This window comes from Brachionichthys hirsutus, chromosome 21 (assembly GCF_040956055.1).
Source record: "Brachionichthys hirsutus isolate HB-005 chromosome 21, CSIRO-AGI_Bhir_v1, whole genome shotgun sequence".
Taxonomy (NCBI): Eukaryota; Metazoa; Chordata; class Actinopteri; order Lophiiformes; family Brachionichthyidae; genus Brachionichthys; species Brachionichthys hirsutus.
The window spans coordinates 2,672,597-2,691,921 of record NC_090917.1 but is presented as its reverse complement, the minus strand read 5'-3'; the positions used below and the strand labels follow the sequence as shown (position 1 = coordinate 2,691,921).

General features: G+C 45.4%; 2 protein-coding genes across 5 annotated transcripts; one reads left to right on the top strand and one right to left on the bottom strand.

Moving 5' to 3' along the window:
* Nucleotides 1–392: 392 nt before the first annotated feature.
* On the bottom strand, nt 393–4,982 carry dydc2 (DPY30 domain containing 2). Of its 4 annotated transcripts, none has more exons than XM_068754261.1 (9): nt 4,872–4,982; nt 4,282–4,528; nt 2,602–2,757; nt 2,256–2,363; nt 1,828–1,998; nt 1,403–1,657; nt 1,115–1,269; nt 688–801; nt 393–545 (listed from the first exon to the last, which is right to left on the bottom strand). In XM_068754261.1, exons 2-9 carry the CDS (start codon nt 4,474–4,476, stop codon nt 497–499), a joined length of 1,203 nt encoding a protein of 400 aa, XP_068610362.1. In that variant the 5' UTR covers nt 4,477–4,528; nt 4,872–4,982; the 3' UTR covers nt 393–496. The 4 variants fall into 4 exon arrangements, with proteins under 4 accessions (XP_068610362.1, XP_068610363.1, XP_068610364.1 ...); XM_068754262.1 differs by having other exon boundaries at nt 1,129–1,269; XM_068754263.1 differs by lacking the exon at nt 1,115–1,269.
* A 3,411-nt stretch (nt 4,983–8,393) lies between these two features.
* Nucleotides 8,394–19,206, top strand: scn4aa (sodium channel, voltage-gated, type IV, alpha, a). Its single transcript, XM_068754260.1, has 27 exons — nt 8,394–8,648; nt 8,849–8,979; nt 9,156–9,248; nt 9,338–9,466; nt 9,561–9,652; nt 9,749–10,042; nt 10,129–10,192; nt 10,293–10,434; nt 10,537–10,734; nt 10,860–11,030; nt 11,155–11,284; nt 11,753–11,991; nt 12,086–12,259; nt 12,366–12,722; nt 13,417–13,869; nt 14,086–14,127; nt 14,302–14,434; nt 14,503–14,657; nt 14,743–14,916; nt 15,000–15,122; nt 15,350–15,631; nt 15,714–15,767; nt 15,915–16,052; nt 16,149–16,253; nt 16,371–16,641; nt 16,780–17,894; nt 17,970–19,206. The coding sequence occupies exons 1-27, from the start codon at nt 8,394–8,396 to the stop codon at nt 18,078–18,080; spliced, it is 5,625 nt and encodes a 1,874-aa protein (XP_068610361.1). The 3' UTR covers nt 18,081–19,206.
* Nucleotides 19,207–19,325: the final 119 nt, after the last annotated feature.

The window sequence follows — 19,325 nt, the reverse complement described above, 5'->3', positions numbered from 1 at the left end:
AGAGATAGATAGATAGATAGATAGATAGACAGATATATATATATATATATATATATATATTGATAGATAGACAGATAGATAGATAGATTGATAGATAGATAGAGATCTATTGATAGATAGATAGATAGACAGATTGATAGATATATATATTGATAGATAGATAGATAGATAGATAGATAGATAGATAGATAGAGATAGATAGATAGATAGATAGATAGACAGATATATATATATATATATATATATATATTGATAGATAGACAGATAGATAGATAGATTGATAGATAGATAGAGATCTATTGATAGATAGATAGATAGACAGATTGATAGATAGATAGATAGACAGATTGATAGATATATATATTGATAGATAGATAGATAGATAGATAGATAGATAGGTTTTTATTATCTTTGTTGCATTTGCACATTTTCCTTACGTCCACTAAACTATAAACTGAAGCTATAAATCATTTAAACTTTATGGATCGGTGGCTCATCAATCGGCACCGACTTCGTCACGCCTGTTCTTCCTCTCCTTCTTCATCCTGAAAAGCGATGCACACGTTTAGGAGTTCGCCATCTCCAGTTGTCGCCTCTAAACTATATCCGTTCCATCCGGGTTCCTTTATTTGTCGCAGACGCTCTGAGTCATTTTCTCCTGTTGGCCGCGCTGCCTTCAGGGTCTACCTGCTCCTGGACGTCTTCCACATCCCGAGGCTCTTCTTGTGGAGTCGCAGGTTTCTCCTCTGCTGCTGGAGCCGGGTCCTCGGCGGCGTCACCGGCGGCCTGTCCGTCGGTCTCCTGAGTCAAGGGGGTCAGAATAGTTCTGGTTCAGCATTTCTAGCGCTAGAATCTGCCGCAGAAACATTTTTGCTGCCTCCTCTGAGATGGAGCATCGAACCCTTTCCCAAGACTCTTTACCTTTTGAGTAGACGTGCAAATGTTCGGCCTGACTGTCCTCACCTTCGCACCTGTGCGGTCTACAGAAATAAACGCCGCTACACTCTGCTGGCTTGTCAGCGCCTTTAGTTCCCTTTGCCTAAAACTTGCATCGATCGGCCCCCCCCTTCTGTCTTTCCTCGTCTTCAACCTGCTCGCTGAACGTAATTCAGACCTGCATTTCGGCACCTTGTCAGTGAGCGGTGGCTCAGAGGAGCGAGGACTGCCGTGTGGCTCTCCTGTTTTGGCCGAGTCTTCGGCGTCGCTGCCAGGATTCCGGTGTAAAGCCCCGTTCGGCTCAGATTCGGTCGCGTCGGCTCGATCGACCTCCTCCAGAGCGGTCGTAAGACAGAATATATCATTTATCATTTTTAGCGTCAGAGGGAAACGCAAGTTGCTCTTAAAGTCATGGGACTTTTTTTTTTTTTTTTTTTTTACATCGTAGTATAAATTATTTCATCACCTCATCTTGGCCAAATTCCATCCCTTCTGTTTGATCGGTGCCGGTTTTCTCTTCTGGGTGACTGCTACTTGGCTCTGCCTCTTTTTTCTCCTCTGTTTCATCACTCCTTTCTGGTTGAGCATTTTCAGCAGGTGTTTCTCCAGACTCCTCTGCGACCCCAGTGCCCATGGCCTGGGGGAGGGAAGAACCAGTGGCCTCCAGAGGAGGTTTGCTCTGAGGAGTCTCTGGACTGCTTACAGTATCTGTAAGGTTCACCTGGAAGACACGCCGTTCACCTTAAACAGCTTTCGACCGTTTTTGACGTCCACACCATGCAAAGCGGGCCGTGCATAGAAACAATGGCAGCGCTCTGCCCCCACCACCAAAAAGTCAAAACCAATCGCACAAAGCCAGAGACACTCAGATTGGAGGCTTGGCTTTATCACCTCCGGTTCATTTTCTAGAGCTTCGGTTTGGGCTTCTTTCACGCCCTGCTGGTTTTCAGGATCAGGAGCGTTTGGTTTCTCTGCCATCACCGGTTCGTTGTCCTCATCAGTTCTTGTCGTGGCTGGCGTGGGCTCGTCAGACCCGGTTTGATCCTTCTTGGAGATCCGTTCCTGTTATGTTGACAGGCTCAAGCTCAAAATGCCATGTTTGAAAAAAAATGCAGCTACTCAACGGTCTCTTCCCGATTGGTCTGATTTTACTCATGTACCTCGTCGTCCTTTAAAATCAGGAAAATATGGGATCATTTCTTTCTCTAAATTGGAGCAAAATGAGATGCAAACTCTAAAGAATGAAATTAAACGTGTAGTTTAAAACTCCCAAGCTCAGAGCAGGGATCTTTATATGTGAAATACTTTTCTTCCAGGACCTCACTGCTCTTCCTCTCCTCCTCCTCCTCCCTCAGCTTCTCCCGGTGCAGCGTCTCCTCTCTGGCTTTGGCCTGCTCTTGCTCCAGGAGTGCCAAGTGGGCCTTTTTCTGCAATTAGAAATGTAGTTCAACAGCAAGTATAACCTATGTGAAAAACAATACTTTATTTCTAATCGAGGTACTTGTACCATCACAACTATTATTAGTTCAAAGCCCTGATCTTTTAATACGTTTTAAGAACTGTGGGAAAGAATGACAAACTACATTTACAGACTCGAATATTAAATTAAACACTGACTGCATAAAAGCTGCCCCCTGCTGGCTAGAAAGCACCATCGCAGCTTACCTCCTCCGCGTCCTTCCTGTTCGCGTCCCACTTGTAAAGCCAGTGGGCGAGATACAGGATGGGGTCCGGGGGCTGCATCTCGGCCACTTCCGCGAGTCCTTCCGCCAGACATTTCGTCAGGTGTCTTTTTAAATACTCCGTGTCCATGTTTCTTTTCTACGTGGAAAATTGAAAGACCTCTTAAATTAACATTGTGAACAAATAAAAGAAAAAAACGCGGCGCAAGCTAGCGTCATTTACGCTAACTTACATAGTTAGCAAAAGCTTCGCTTGCGCGTTGAACTTGCTGTTGTTTAATAAATGTTTATTTTACTATAAAATATTAATATTTGAAAAAAAATGTAGCGACACGTTCATCTTTTGAGCCTCATTTATCATTAAAGCTGGGATGAAACGAACCTCCGAGCCTCCGGATGTTGTGCTTCGTGTGTTCATGGTAACGTTGTAACACCATAAACACTCCCCCGCTCCCCAGTCACTTTAAAAAGGTTCCTACTAGTCTACAACGCTCAAAATAATATTAATAATAATAATAATAATAATAATAATAATAATAATAACAATAATAATAATAATAATAAATGTTACATTATTTATACAGATATTCATAAATGAGGGAAATTTGTTCAAATGACTTTAGGATTTATTGAAAAATGACTTTATTTTTGTCTAATTATCATTTTGTTTTCAGTTTCTTGAATGAGTAGTGTCACAAACAGACTGAAAGATGTCACTATTTCGTCCACCACATATAATATAATATAATAAGTTAAGCAAGAGTTAAACAACTTCAGTACGCCAACACAGGCCAAAAGTTATATGAGCAGGCCATTAAGTAGTTTCATGTCATATTAATTTAATATACTGTATTTGATAGAATTATATATCTATGATAGCCTCAAATAGGTAGTTTGCAAATATGGGAGAGAACAAGTTTGAAAATATTTTCCAGGAAACATTTGACACTCAGACTTAACATTTATAATCACAGCTATAACTTTCCTTGTATAATCATGCCACACACCTTTCAGCCAAATATAGCCTTGACGTCAACAGGAAGATTCACCCAATCGTTGCACTGATCTGGTCTGATCACACTCAGATGATATTTGATCAAATGGAATAAAAGAACAACGTAGTCTGACCTTTGACACCTCACTACATTATTAGGTGGATTGTTTCTACTCAACCAGATGCTGGTCCTCCAGCAGTTCTTTGGCCACGTCTTTGTCATGTAAACCTGCCAGTCACAAGAAATTTAAGAAGCGTTGCCCTTTTGTGTCCACGCAAATTTCAAAATAGAGTAGCAAAAACACACATTTGATATCTTAATTACAAAACATAAAACTCGTAAGGCATAGAATTTCCCAAGTCTTGAGAAAGAATAGCTGAACATCCTTCCAATATTTCACTTCACGTTTTAATGCAAAATAAATAACAGTCAATCGCCTCAGAAACTGATCGATAGACAATCCCTCAACTTGAGTCACCAAACACCAACGATACGACAATAGAATTAATTCTAGAGCAGATTCAAAAGTATTGATAACTTGGACTTTTGCGCAGCTCGAACACTTTAGCGATCAAAGTCGAGAACCGAAGCAGGAGCGGACCCAGCTGTGTTTGAACAGGGAAAGCGGTTCCGTTTGCTGAAGTGTCAAAGGTCTGATCTGATCCTACCTGGAGCGGCTCCTCCGGTTTCACTGCAGGGCGCGTCAGCAACAGCTGTCCTGTCCCGCAAGCACCAGCACCGGCTGCCAGAAGGGAAAAGCTTCGACTGGATACTTGATTTGTTTTCTTCTTCTTCTTCTTCTTCTTCCTCAAGCTGCTTTGGATTCTGTGGAATATTTTCTTTGTCCGTGCGAGGTAAACCATCCACCCGAGTTCTGACGCGCCCCGGAGATGAGGACGTCAGAATGTTGAAATTCTGATAGACAGAATCAGGGTCAGAGTTTGGGGGGTATGTTGTCTAAGAAGTTTTGAGTCTGGACTGTGCTGAAACCTTTCCATCAGCAAACATATGTTAAATTAAGATAAGAAAATATTTTATTAATAATCCATAAAAAAAATTTCTTGTCATTTGAAGCATTTACATTGTCTGAGAAATAGTAAAAAAAATAAAAATAAAATAATAAGAGCAGCATTATCTAATATAAAGTTGTACCTGAGCATGGGTCAGGTTTGGAAATTGTACATTTGACTATGTCTTCTTAGCTGTTTGGTGTGTGAGCAAGGCTTTGTGTGGTGCAGGCGTGTGCACATGCAACAACCTTCTCCTATATGGTGAATATCTCCCTCCTGCCAGTGTGGCAACCTTCTGAATCCGCGCGATGCCTCCTCTCATTGGGGCGATGTTGTATTCTTGGCTCATGTCTTCATGGTTAGTCAGATGGACGAGATATTATGATGCTGTAGATGCTCACACTCCACCGTTTCCATGCTGTCAATCCAAGTTTCCTATAGCCGAGGTGCAGCCGGGTTTGATGCAGGCGAAGCAGGGCTCCGTCTGTGGCGCCTCGGCAGTAGAACCCAAGGCGGGCTTCAATGTGGAGGGCGATCACGTGGAGTTTTCCCCTTGCATTTTTGCAACATTAGCCTCAAACATGCTTTATTTCGGTTCTCCCTTTTGCGCTGCGTTCTCTGCGACGCATCACAACCTCTGGCTGGCGATATAAAACAAAATGCACATTTCTGCAGCCGCCGAGGAATCATAAAGTGGAAAGGAAGTAACTGCGGTCGACCACGACTCGAGATTGTTTGTGCGTCTCACGTCACATGTTCTTGGACTCAGAAGGTGTTGGGTTTGAGTTTCTTCCACCAAGACAGCTCCTGTGACTGCTTGGCTAGGCCTCTGTATTTTCCCCGGAGTATTCAAAAGGTAAAATAAGGTTAAAGGCCTTTTTGTTTTTTATGTGCTCACTTCAGTCATCTGCTGCATCCTGACTGGGCCGGGGAGATTATGCCTGGTCTTTGCAGCTCCTCGTTAGTCCAACGACGGAGGCATGACTGCAGCTGCACATAAAGACATAGGACAGCTGCATCTGCAGAGCACGCACCTGATAAAGACATCATCGGGGCTCGACCCCGAACATGCTTCCCTGTCAGGCTGGCGTGCATTTTTTTGTTGAAGCGAGCCAGGAGAGAATGAAGAGCAGTGTGTGCGATTTGACCCCCCCCCCCCCCCGTGAGAAAACAAGAAGGGGCAGGAGCGGACGTGTTGACAAAAGGCCTTGTTTTATCTGCGGATCAACCGACCACTTAAAGTTCTCCTTAAAGCACTTATTTTTGTACGACTTTGATTGAAGGTGTTCTCTGTTGAAACCTTGATTCCTCCAAACCTTTTTTTTTTTTTATTAAATGTTTAGAATAATGTGTTTATCATCAGTAGTTTATGAGTTATCAGCTCAACTTTGACCCATTATAGCTATTTTTCCATCTATTATCACTGTAGAACCTTTCACAAATACATTAGAACCCACTGGAACGATCCTGAATCTGCACCTGTATTTAATATAAATATATATTTTCATCTCCCAGATCCAGATTGTGATCCAGATTTTCACCTGGAGTACTCTCAAAGACATAATACAGCGCAGATCTTTCAATGTAAGCATCAGTGAGTCAGTCAGTGTGAATAAATGAAATATCTTGAGAGTGATTAACAACAGCAGCAATAAAGTGGTATTATTATATAAAAGTAAATAAAGAGTGCAAAGCTGTTCTTCCCCCCTTTCCATTACTCACCTGTCGGGTTTATCTTGGGACCCCCTGGCAGCCCCCCCAACTCCTTTTGGAATCCATTAGACAAAACTGTCTGATTGCTAATTATACACTAAGAAGGCACCAGTATTAACATCCTTATAATCTTATATAACAGCCTATTAGTTACAGAAGTCACTTTTACATATGATATTTTAAGTACATTTTCATCGTGTTTTTAATCATATTTAAGTGTAACATTCTTACATCCTATATCACTAATACGGGATCTGACTCCTGCTTGCTGTTTATTCTGTACTCCATTCTAGACAGGTTTTAAGATGTGTTTAAGTGTAAAATCTATTTGGACTGATGATGAATGTTGCACTCTTATCTGTACTCTTGGCAGCTTTTTTGCAGAATGGGACACTGAAACCGTACAAAACCGAACACAGCTGACATAGGAGACACGGCACCATCCGCTTTGAGAAGACTTTGATGGCTTCAGCAGTCCCGGCGTGATGTAACGTCATCGGGAAACGTTCACCATAATAAGCCTCAGAGAAACACATCCATTCTCAGGATGTGTATTTTGAGGTTGGCACACGGCAGAGGGCAGCGGGGCCCTCGGCTCCAAGAATGGGGGGTTTTGAAGCGGGTTGGTGAGGGCGGAAATTAGGGATCGTAAGGCAGTGTGAGGAGAGAGGCCTGGTGACCGAATGGCACTGAGAAAGTGTTGATGCTGGTAAGAAATCAAAATGCTTTTTAAGGGCGGGATCAAGGACATGCTGACCTTTGCAGTTTTGTTACCGTTCAGAAGAAAAGAAGCCTTGCTAGTTAAGTTGTTGTAGTTTTAGTGTTAATAGAGAATGATCTAAGTGTTGCATGAAAGAGAGGTTCAGAACCTCGGGGTGTCATGGATCTGTGGTGGGGGGGGGGTGCAAGTTAGCGTGTGGCGACAGAAGCTTAGCATGTTCAGGGCCTTGCGTAAAATAGAAGGTAGTGGAGAGAGTCGTCCTGGTAAGACATGTTGGCTCGCTGTCGTGTTTATCGGGGCGGGGGGGGGAGGCGCAGAGCGGCGGATCAGCCGGGAAGGAATGAGCAGAGTCATCGGGCCTCTGTAACACAACGCTCTATCTTGATTGCCTGTAGCAGCTGGGAAGCCACCATATCTGTGTGAATGTGTGCATCTCCCCGTGTGTGTGTATGTGTGTGTGTGTGTGTGTGAACACATCGCTTTCTGTTCAAAAGAGGTGATCTGTGGGGGCTTTGCTCTGCATTAATGTGTGGATCCCCTGCTGGAACGTGCAGGGAGGCACCCAGGAAGCTGTAGTTTTTGAGGTTCTGCTTTCATTGTGTGTTTCGATATAATTGCAGATATTGATGCCACATGGGGGACAGGAATTCTGTCGCATATAGATTTTCATTTATTTTGAGTGATCTGTGCTTTCTGAAGGCTTTTGCTGCAAACTGAAGACAATTTTTGCACGAATGATTTATTGTTCAGGCCAGTTCGTGTCCTGTCTGCTGTCATTCTAAAACGTCTTTTCATGTTTAAAGCTAATTTACAATCAGTTTAATGCACAATTGTGCAACACGTGCAAAAAGCATTTTGATATTGTGGATTCTGCACAAATGATAGGAAACATATAGCGATTCATCCATGATAGCAGGAACCTAACCTCATCTGCTCTGGATGAAACCGGACCGGCTAATAAACACATCAAAGAGTGTAAGCGAACGCCACTTGGACCCGACGTGAGCATCTGCTAAGCTAATAAGTCATGTGATGTAGACGAGTTAATATATTGGCCTCTTTAGAATGGTGGAAAAGTCCAAGATGTCGTGATGGGGTTTGGGGGTCATAGATGTAGGGCAGGGAAGACGCGGGGGGGGGGCTTTAAAAACAAATGCAAATGTTTATTGATAATTCAAAATGTTTGAGTTGATTTTGTGCTCATGCATTACTTTGATTTATGCTGCAGACAAACCCAAGCTCAACACGTCTTTGCAACCTTTATTATTCATTTTCCCTCTCACCTAGCACCTTGTAAGGAAACCCCGGTGTGGTGCTATCGCTTCGCAATGCTAAGATGGCGACCTTGCTTCCTCCACGAGGCACCGATGTGTTCCGCCGCTTCACCCGGGAATCCCTGGTGGAGATCGAGAGGCTCAAGGAGGAAAGAAAAAAGGCCACAGAAGTAGGATGCCATGAGGAGGAGGAGCCACCGGCCCCGCATGCTGATCTGGAGGCGGGCAAGTGTCTGCCCTTAATCTACGGCGACCCTCCAGCAGAGCTGCTCAACACACCCCTGGAGGACCTGGATCCCTTCTACAAAGAACAGACAGTCAGTCTGGGAACATCCGCAGCTCACATGGAAGCGGCCGTTCACTGAGCTTTGCATTATCCTTATGTCATTTTTGAAATGGATGCTTTTTACAGTTAAACGTTAAAGTAATGTTTCATATGCTGCCATTGCTAAATGCACTTTAGGCATTTAAGTATTTCTGACAGTGATGACAGAACGAACCCCCCCGTGTCTTCCAGACTTTCGTTGTGATCACCAAAGGAAACACAATCTTCAGGTTCAACGCCGAACCGGCTTGCTACACCCTGAGCCCCTTCAGCTTGGTTAGGAGAGGAGCCATAAAAATCCTCATACATTCATATCCTTTGACCTGTTGTTACCTGAACTTTTAAGTCATATGTGCAACCATGGTTAAACAATGTTTTACAAACCAAATGTGTTTTTTTTTATTATTTACAAATGGGGTTTAAAAAGTGCAAATGTGAATAAAGAAGTTTTGAGGATTTGCTTATACATAAAGCCATACCTTCTTCCTTCACTCTGAATTAAATTATTTAGCATGTTCATCATGATTACAATTCTGGCGAATTGCGTATTCATGACCATGAGCAGCCCGCCAGCGTGGAGTAAAACCGTCGAGTGAGTAATCAAACCCCCGACTTTGGTTTTCAGTTGTTCCCCTGCTAGGTCTACAGCCGCTCACGCCGGCTTGTCTCGTACCCCTCTAGGTATGCTTTTACTGCAATCTACACCATCGAGGCCACAATCAAAGTGTTGTCAAGAGGGTTCTGTGTTGGCTCTTTCACATTCCTTCGAGATCCATGGAATTGGCTGGATTTCATGGTGATCAGCATGGCGTGAGTATCCGTGGCTGAGCTATCAGAATGGGGAACGCCCAATGGATGGGCCCCGTTCCGTCTTATCTCGCTGGATTGTTTGCTCTTTCCACAGATACATCACTGAGTTCGTCGACCTTGGCAACGTGTCGGCCCTCAGGACATTTCGTGTACTCCGAGCCCTTAAAACCATTACTGTTATTCCTGGTACTGTCTTTACTGAAATGATTGTACTCAATGGAATATAAATAATTGTTTTCAACTGATTAGCAATCTGCTGGACTCAAACTGCATCCCTGCCAGGTTTGAAAACCATCGTAGCTGCCTTGATCCAGTCCGTGAAGAAGATGGTGGATGTCATGATCTTGACCGTCTTTGCTCTCGCCGTGTTTGCCCTCGTCGGCCTTCAACTCTTTATGGGAAATCTGCGGCAGAAATGCGTGCGATGGCCCATCGAAACGAGCGAAGCCACATTTGATTTCTCCAACGCCACGGACCCATTTCACGATGCCTTATCCCATCTCAACATCACCGGGTTCAACGGGACAACCTTTCTCAACAGTTCCTTCAATTTCATGGAATACATTGAAAACACGGGTACGTTTAACACTTATGACATCATTTTCAACTCATGCTCTCTTCGGGGGAACTGATTTCTTCTCTTTTTTTTTCTCCGGTTATAGATAATTACTATTATTTGGAAGGCAGTCCAGATGCTCTGCTTTGTGGAAACAGCTCAGATGCTGGGTAAATACATGCCACATTGAGGCTGCCGTTACTGTTTCCAGCTTTTACCTTTATTATAGTGCACGGGTGTAGAATGTACCATTGCTGGCTCTGTTGATAGAAAGTGCCCAGAGGGATACACATGCATGAAGGCTGGGAGAAACCCCAACTTTGGCTACACCAGTTTTGACTCTTTCGGCTGGTCCTTCTTGGCCCTCTTCAGACTCATGACCCAGGACTACTGGGAAAGTTTGTTCCAGCTGGTTGGTACTGGTTTCACCATTCAAAATATCTCATTTTGAAATTGATATTATGCGCCCTTAGCTTCTTTTTGTTTTAGTTTTTTTTTTTTGCTTCAAACGCAGGTCCTGCGGTCGGCTGGGAAAACATACATGCTGTTCTTTGTGGTGGTCATCTTCCTCGGCTCCTTCTACCTCATCAACCTTATCCTGGCGGTGGTGGCCATGGCCTATGATGAACAGAACCAGGCGACTCAGAGGGAGGCCATCGAAAAAGAGGAGGAATTCCAGCGGCTACTTGAGCAACTCAGGAATCAAGAGCAGGTGACAAGCCACAAAGACATGCAGCCATATTCCTGTATTTCATTGGTTGAACTGAATGTATTATTCGTTTAAAAAAATAAATATATAGGGTTTCTATAATATTTTTTTTAAATCTATTGTGACAGGCTCCGGCTCTCGGGAGCCGAGCGACTCTAACCAGTACGAAGTCTCTTAGCCATCATGCCACATCTGAGCAGGCAGATGAGGATCGGAGCCTCGAACACGATGAACCCATCAAGGATTGCAACGGAAGACTTGTTCCCCGTCTGATAATAAGGGCGCCCACTATGGACAAGGTCAGTCAGCTGCCCTCTTATGATCCTGAAGGTCAGTTTGAAGAATAATAATCGCTAATTTCTTTTTTTTTTTATGGAGCTGGCAGCAATAGTTTAAGCGCCTGACAGATTTGTTCATCTCCAGTCTGCCGTAGATTACGAACTCAGAGAGACGTCAGAAGGCTCCGTGCCGAGCATGCTTCATCTGGAGGAACCGGGCCGGATGCAGAGATCTGGCAGCACCACGACTGTCCTTACCACCGCTGCCATTGAAGGTATTCCGCCAGTGGAGGCTTTCTGTAATGCAATCATCAATTGTCAAGGAAACCCCCCCCCCCCATATGTATGACACAATCCTGGATGGAAGCCACAATGCTGTTAATCCTATTTGCGGCTGCCGCCTTTACTCTGGATGCATAGCGAGGAGTCAAGTTACCTCCAGGGAACGAAGACATATTAAAGGCTTAGTTGCAATGTCGCGGCGCTCGATGCTCTAATGTGAGGCGTAATTGCTTAGATTATCAACCTGTCCTTAATAGTATACTCGTACTTATCCAAGGCCAATACAGTAGCATTGTCTTTGACGTTGCCATAGTAGGGATAAACATGTATAGTGAGCCCTAGAAATCCCTGCTCACGCTCGTGGCGTTAAGCTTTGACTCATTTAGTTTGGTTATAACGTGGCACAGACGCAACAGGGATTCTCAGCCGTTTCCCCCCCACCCCCGTCTGTCCTTCTCCAGAGTTGGAGGAGTCTCAGAGGTCGTGCCCACCCGCCTGGTACAGGTTTGCCGACGCCTTCCTGAAGTGGGACTGCTGCCAGCGGTGGGTGGTCTTTAAAAAGTGGGTGCACTTTGTGGTGATGGATCCCTTCGCGGATTTGGCCATCACCATCTGCATCGTGCTCAACACCCTGTTCATGGCCATGGAGCACTACCCCATGACCCCGCAGTTTGATTACATGCTTTCAGTGGGGAACCTGGTGGGTATGCGTTCCTTTAAAACTCTGCGTTCTCACATCTCAGCCCCCCCAACTTCATCCAGGGTAACAAAAAAAAAAACGTGCGCCTCTGCAGGTTTTCACTGGAATCTTCACGGCGGAAATGGTCTTCAAGCTCATCGCCATGGATCCCTACTACTACTTTCAAGTTGGCTGGAACATCTTTGACAGCATCATTGTCAGTCTCAGCTTGGTGGAGCTGGGGCTGGCGAACGTCCAGGGCCTGTCCGTCCTCAGGTCTTTCCGTCTGGTGAGAATAATTGACCCCCCCCCCTTTTGACAACTCACTTTCGTCAAGCTGTCACTTCCTACGCTAGCGCTCGCTCTCTTTGTTTGCCCCCCGTTGTCGGAGATAGCTTCGCGTCTTCAAACTCGCCAAGTCCTGGCCCACTCTCAACATGCTCATCAAGATTATTGGCAATTCGGTAGGAGCGCTGGGGAACCTGACCTTGGTGTTGGCCATCATCGTCTTCATCTTCGCCGTGGTGGGGATGCAGCTCTTCGGTAAGAGCTACAAGGACTGCGTCTGCCGGATCTCCTCGGACTGCGAGCTGCCGCGCTGGCACATGAACGACTTCTTCCACTCGTTCCTCATCGTCTTCCGCATCCTGTGCGGGGAATGGATCGAGACCATGTGGGACTGCATGGAGGTGGCTGGAGCTGCCATGTGTTTCGTCGTCTTCATGATGGTCATGGTCATTGGAAATCTTGTGGTGAGTGTCGCTTCATTAATTCACAAAACCGGCTCCCCCCATATTAGACAAATGAAACAAGTTTTTGAGGCTTATCAGATTCCAAATAATACACAGCAATTTCTACCTTCGGTTTTGAGGGATACTTTTTTTTTTTGATTACAGTACTCCCTCTGCTCCAATTGAATTTGAATATTCAATTTAACTTTGATAAAAGAAAATAATTCTCTCAGTTCACAGCGAGGGAAAATAGATGTCACGTTAGACTCGTTGCTTACATCGGCATGCAGTAAATCTTTTGTCGGCGGCCATTCCTGGGGCGCCAGATGCCCACCGCTCAGCTACATGCTATATAATTTTCAAGCATCTGAGCAACTGTCTCTGCTGTGAAGCTGTAGAGGTGAAAATCTGTCTGAATCTCACACTTATCTTTTCATAATGCCAGTAGATTCTGCGGCCTGCATGTCTGAGCAGACTATTGTTAACAGACAGACGCAGCTGTGGGAGAAAGTACTAACCACCAGGGGGCGATGAAGGCTTTAAGTTATTATTATAATCTCTTTTCCTATCTGTGAACTTGCGTTCTGGTGACACCAGACAATCTTTGTGTTTGATTTGGCAAAATCCACGCACACTTTGACTCAGTTATTATGAGACAGAGACAGAAGGGATTCATATAATAAACCGGGCCATTGTGTTCTTACTCTCTCCTCAGGTGCTGAATCTCTTCCTGGCTCTGCTGTTGAGCTCCTTCAGCGGAGACAATCTCTCGGTGGGCGACGACGACGGCGAGATGAACAACCTCCAAATCGCCATCGGCAGAATCACACGCATGGCCGACTGGCTCAAAGCGTTCGTGGTCCGAGCGGCCCTGCGGATTGTCGGCAGAGCAAAGCCAAAGGAGCACGAGGAGGAAGCGATGGACGACGTGGAGCCCAAAACAGAGGGAGTTGAAATGAACCATTTGGAAGCCGGTCAGAATTTTAAAACACATAATTGCCTGGTTGAAGGCCGGTCCTCTGGAACCATTGTGGACGGCGAGATCAGTCTCAATGTGCCAATCGCCCTTGGAGAATCAGATCTGGGCGAGGAGGAGGATGAGGATGATGAAGATGATTCTGATAATGACTCAGGCACCAAAGAAGAGGGAAATAAACCGTGCTACTCGGTAAGCGCAGTCGATAAATCAACTCAACCTGCAATTCATTCACCAAACCGAGCACCTTCCCATCCTCATTCAGAGATCCTGCTGCAAAAGTGGACCAGACAGCACAGAAATAGCAATATTTAATCTTTAAGGACACGCTTGTGATCTAATCTCAGATAAACTAGCGAGTCACGCCGCTTGTGAATTCTCCCGTCTTATTTTCATTATCTGTTTCAGGAAAATTCAGAAGATGAAGCCGATGCGCGAGGAAATGTGAAAGTGGGTAATAATGACTCGAGGAAACCGTCTTTGCAAGTCAGCGTCTCTATCTGTAGTTGGACTTGTGTTCATTTATTTATGGGACATTTCAGATTAAAAGGTCACGAAATGAATAATGCACAAAGTTTGCGTGGCGCCTTTTGTAACTGAGCTTCAATTGCGATTCCTGACTAGCTGATGGGCGCTTTGAATGACGGGGGCTCTTCAGCGTGCAGCACAGTGGACTACCAACCCCCCGAGCCTGAACCAGAGGAAGAGGAAGAAGAGGAGCTGGATCCGGTGGAGCCTGAGGACTGCTTCACCCAGGGTATGGATGGCAGGTGTTAAAAAAGCCACTCGTTTATATCTGCTCACAAAACTCTGGTTCCCGCTCAGATTGCGTGAGACGCTGGCCGAGTCTGACGGTGGACGTCACCCAAGGTCGAGGCAAGAAATGGTGGAACCTCCGACGGACGTGCTTCGCCATCGTGGAGCACGACTGGTTTGAAACCTTCATCATCTTTATGATCCTCCTCAGCAGCGGCGCCCTGGTGAGTCGGCAGTGCCGGCGTTTTGACACGCCGCTTTGCTGTGGCGGAGATTCGCCCAGATGTCTTTTGCGTCTCCTTTCGGCAGGCCTTCGAGGACATTCACATAGAAAGACGGCGAACCATCAAGATCATTCTGGAATTTGCCGACAAAGCCTTCACCTACATCTTCATCATCGAGATGCTCCTTAAATGGGTCGCGTACGGCTTCAAGACCTACTTCACCAACGCCTGGTGCTGGTTGGACTTCTTCATTGTCGATGTAAGCAGAACACACGGCCGTGTTTCATGTCACACGGAGTCTGTGGCGACACCTGAATAGGATCTGCTTTGATTCCGCTGCAGGTTTCCCTCATTAGTTTAGTCGCCAACTGGATTGGATACTCTGATCTTGGACCAATCAAATCCCTCAGGACTCTCAGGGCGCTACGGCCTCTTCGAGCCCTGTCAAGATTTGAAGGGATGAGGGTGAGGCTGTGGCGGTGCCAAGACGTCCGAGCAATGCACGTGCATGGCACCTCATATAACAGCATGCTAATTTTGCCTTGGCTTACCCCTATGATGGGTGCTGAATGCATGCTTAAACCCCGGCTGCCGTGAAAGAGCTAATTGAGGTAAGCAAACTTGTATATCTTATGCTGCAAAACAACGCTTAAAACAAACAAGCGACCCTTTTACCGCTTTCTTTTGGGCAGGTGGTGGTGAACGCTCTCGTCGGGGCGATTCCCTCCATCTTCAACGTGCTGTTGGTGTGTCTGATCTTCTGGCTCATCTTCAGCATCATGGGCGTGAACTTGTTCGCGGGGAAGTTCTACCGCTGCATCAACACCACCACGGAGGAGCTTTTCCCCATCGCTGAGGTCAACAACAAAAGCGACTGCATGGCCGTCAAGGAAGCCACGCAGGATGCTCGCTGGGTCAATGTCAAGGTCAACTATGACAATGTGGGGAAAGGATACCTGTCCTTACTGCAGATTGTGAGTTCCGATCGTCAAACAGCCCGTTCTGGAAATGTTCAGCAAAGGTCGAGTCCGCTCATGAGCACGCTTGTATTTGCAGTCGACCTTTAAAGGCTGGACGGACATCATGTACGCTGCTGTTGACTCGAGAGAGGTACGGCCAATATCAAAACTATTTTACGACCGCCAGAGTTTGTCTGCTTGGGATTTCGATTTTCATTCACCTGACGAGCCAATCAAAGTTTGAGGTCGGATTTTGTTCTCTTTGGATTTCCCCTAAACTAGTCCGCGTTCTTCTTAGGTAGAGGAGCAACCGTCCTACGAGATCAACCTCTACATGTACATATACTTTGTCATCTTCATCATCTTCGGCTCTTTCTTCACGCTCAACCTCTTCATCGGTGTCATTATTGACAATTTTAACCAACAGAAGAAAAAGATGAGTGTTTTTATTTGTATTTTTTAATAAACCTTCCCGATACAAATGAGGCTTAATTCATAAAAATGATGATGTTTCTTTTTTTTTTGTGTGCACTTTGGCGATAAAGACATCTTCATGACTGAGGAACAGAAGAAGTACTACAATGCCATGAAGAAACTTGGTTCTAAGAAGCCGCAGAAGCCGATTCCACGACCAACAGTAGGTTGTCCATTCACCGCTGCATTTTAAATGCCATCAGTGACCCCCCCCCCCACGCCGACTGAATGACCCCACTGGGTTTGCGCTTCTGTTTCTCGGCTTCCCTTTGACCCGCAGAACCTAATCCAAGGAATGGTGTTTGACTTCATCAGTCAGCAGTGCTTTGACATCTTCATCATGGTGCTCATCTGCCTCAACATGGTGAGCATGATGGTGGAGACCGACAACCAGAGTCCAGAGAAGGAAGACTTCCTCTTTAAGCTCAACGTGGCCTTCATCGCCGTCTTCACCGGCGAGTGCGTGCTCAAGCTCTTTGCCTTGCGGCACTACTTCTTCACCAATGGATGGAACATTTTTGACTTTGTTGTGGTCATCTTATCTATAGCTGGTGGGTACACGCACAGAGGAGGATTACTTTACAGTCTATTAGAAACAAATGGTCATATTGAGTATTATTTAGTTGTCATTTGGTTCAGACAGGGCTACCTTGTTGCTCCTGACTCGGCTTTGTCTCCTTGCCTTTCAGGTACGATGCTTTCGGACCTAATCGAGAAGTACTTTGTGTCACCGACTTTGTTCAGAGTGATCCGACTGGCCAGAATAGGCAGGATTTTACGCCTCATCAAAGGAGCTAAGGGGATTCGGACGCTTCTCTTTGCTCTGATGATGTCTCTTCCCGCCCTATTCAATATCGGCCTCCTTCTCTTCCTCATTATGTTCATCTTCTCCATATTTGGCATGTCAAACTTTGCCTATGTCAAAAAGGAGGCTGGAATTGATGACATATTTAATTTCGAGACCTTTGGCGGAAGCATTATCTGCTTGTTTGAGATCACGACGTCGGCCGGCTGGGACAAACTCTTGCTCCCGATGCTGAACAAGGAGCCTCCGGACTGCGATCCGGACTTTGAGAACCCGGGCACGGACGTAAAGGGGAACTGCGGCAGCCCGGCCATGGGCGTGATCTTCTTCTGCGGCTACATCATCGTATCGTTCTTGGTGGTGGTTAACATGTACATCGCCATCATCTTGGAGAACTTCAACGTGGCCCAGGAGGAGAGCAGCGACGCGCTCTGCGAGGAAGACTTTGAGATGTTCAATGAGACTTGGGAGAAGTTTGACACCGATGGAACTCAGTTCATCGAGTACAGCCGGCTCTCGGATTTTTGCGACGCCCTGCAGGCGCCGCTTAGGGTCGCCAAGCCCAATCGGCTTCGCCTGATTGAAATGGACCTGCCGCTCGTCATTGGGGACAGGATCCACTGCCTGGATGTTTTGCTGGCCGTCACGCAGGCGGTCTTGGGAGACACGGTGGAGATGGTGGCAATGCGGGAGAGCATTCAGGCGAAGTTCATCCTAAGCAACCCCACGTCGGACTCTTTTGCGCCGATCACCACGACGGTACGCCATAAAGAAGAGCAAATTGCCGCCGTGGTCATTCAGAGAGCCTATCGCTGCCATCTGCGGAAACGCTGCATACGCCACGCCGCTTTGATTTACCGCCGTAAGAGGACGGGCAGGCGAGAGGGAGGCGAAGACACGCCGGAAGAAGAGGGGATGCTCGCACGAAGGATAGGCGTGCTCTATGGGAGCAACGCGGACCTTGCAGAGGAGATGGAGTTGACTGTTTCCGACTCTCTAGCGAGCCGACAGCCTCCGGATGTTTGTCCCGAGACACGTCAAGCAACGACTCAGTCTAGTCCTGATCCCCATGAGCCAAATGTCATAGTTGTCCCTGTAGAAATAACTAATGAGGTCTTATTACATTCTGCCCCCAACCAGCGCATCCTAAGCCAGCAGGCAAACCTGAGAGAGTCGATCGTATAGCAGACAACAGGAGGAAGATTCATTTTGCGTTAGCATTGAGGCAATCGCTCGCTAACACAGCTCAGTTTGAGAAGAGGAGGTTTCACTTCACTGAGGAATATTTAAATAATCATTTATCATTAGATTAAACAGACAATCCCTGTTTATCCATGATTTATTTATTTTAAATTGGGGTTGAAGTTGAACAGAGCACATGGTTTGTTTTTAATCCATCCACGGGTTTTATGCAGTCTGAGGAAAGCAAACCGAATTAGCAAAATTTCATAAGAGAAAAAAAAAAACACATCAGAGAAAATAAAATCAAGCCATTTAAAAAACATGATATCACAGTATTCAATTATAATGATAGTATAATGATATTTTGCACATTTATAAAAGAGCACCAGAAAAATACGAGTTTATCACATTGATCCAAGTCGAGGACGTAACGACTGATATCCCCGAACGCCTCCTTCAGTAAGACCCGGCTTGTATTGCACTATTTATAACCCTTCCAGGTCAATTTAGAGTCTGAGTCTGAGACTGAGAGACCTTCATGTCTTCTAAGATCATCACTGATATTTGCATGTCTTATAAATGTTTTGTCTGCTTTTTATTGTATTTATTTTGTGCCCACAGACAGACCTCAGACGAGTCATTTAATTTCACTGGTTGCGTATAGGTCTTAATCTGAAAAGTCTTACTCTGAATATATATTCATAAGCAACTTGAGCACTTTTACAGTTTTATAGTTTTTTAGAGGCTTGTCTCTTCTCTTGTTAATGTGTTTTAATATCAACCCCTGTGGGAGGATAAAAAAAAAAACATGAAAATTTCCTCCACAGTGGGTTGCTTCTGTCTTATCCTGCTGCTGCAACATGATAAGGATTGACACGAGCACACTGCTGCATTACTTAACTGAAGTCTCCTGTGATTTTACATTTAAATCCTCAGCACGGTCCTTGTTTCGTTAACGTGCCGAAAGGAGGAAGAGCCATACGGGGGAGCTTTGCTGGTATGCTCACTGTCAGTGTTGCCTGTATATATATATATTTATTTTATTTTATTTGTTCTGTTTCATTATGTAATGTCAATTTCTATCATTTTGTAAAGATTGTAACTATATTGTGGCAATAAATACTTCTTGTAGGGAAAAGGAGGCTGTGATTGTCAGTATTCCTGATGCCTATGAGACTGCACTGGGACTTTTAATCTTTACGAGAGACTAGCTTCAGGGTCACTGAAATGATTCTGTGTCATTAAATG

Excerpts from the sequence above, each read along its gene's own strand:
- dydc2 (XM_068754261.1), bottom strand. The coding sequence starts at position 4,476 with ATGGTTTACCTCGCACGGACAAAGAAAATATTCCACAGAATCCAAAGC. Across the intron at positions 1,658-1,827 it reads CTCTAGAAAATGAACCGGAG|GTGAACCTTACAGATACTGT; the intron begins GTGATAAAGCCA and ends CGTGTCTTCCAG. Across the intron at positions 802-1,114 it reads GACAAGGTGCCGAAATGCAG|GAGACCGACGGACAGGCCGC; the intron begins GTCTGAATTACG and ends CCCTTGACTCAG.
- scn4aa (XM_068754260.1), top strand. The coding sequence starts at position 8,394 with ATGGCGACCTTGCTTCCTCCACGAGGCACCGATGTGTTCCGCCGCTTC. Across the intron at positions 8,649-8,848 it reads CCTTCTACAAAGAACAGACA|ACTTTCGTTGTGATCACCAA; the intron begins GTCAGTCTGGGA and ends CGTGTCTTCCAG. Across the intron at positions 9,467-9,560 it reads TTCATGGTGATCAGCATGGC|ATACATCACTGAGTTCGTCG; the intron begins GTGAGTATCCGT and ends CTCTTTCCACAG.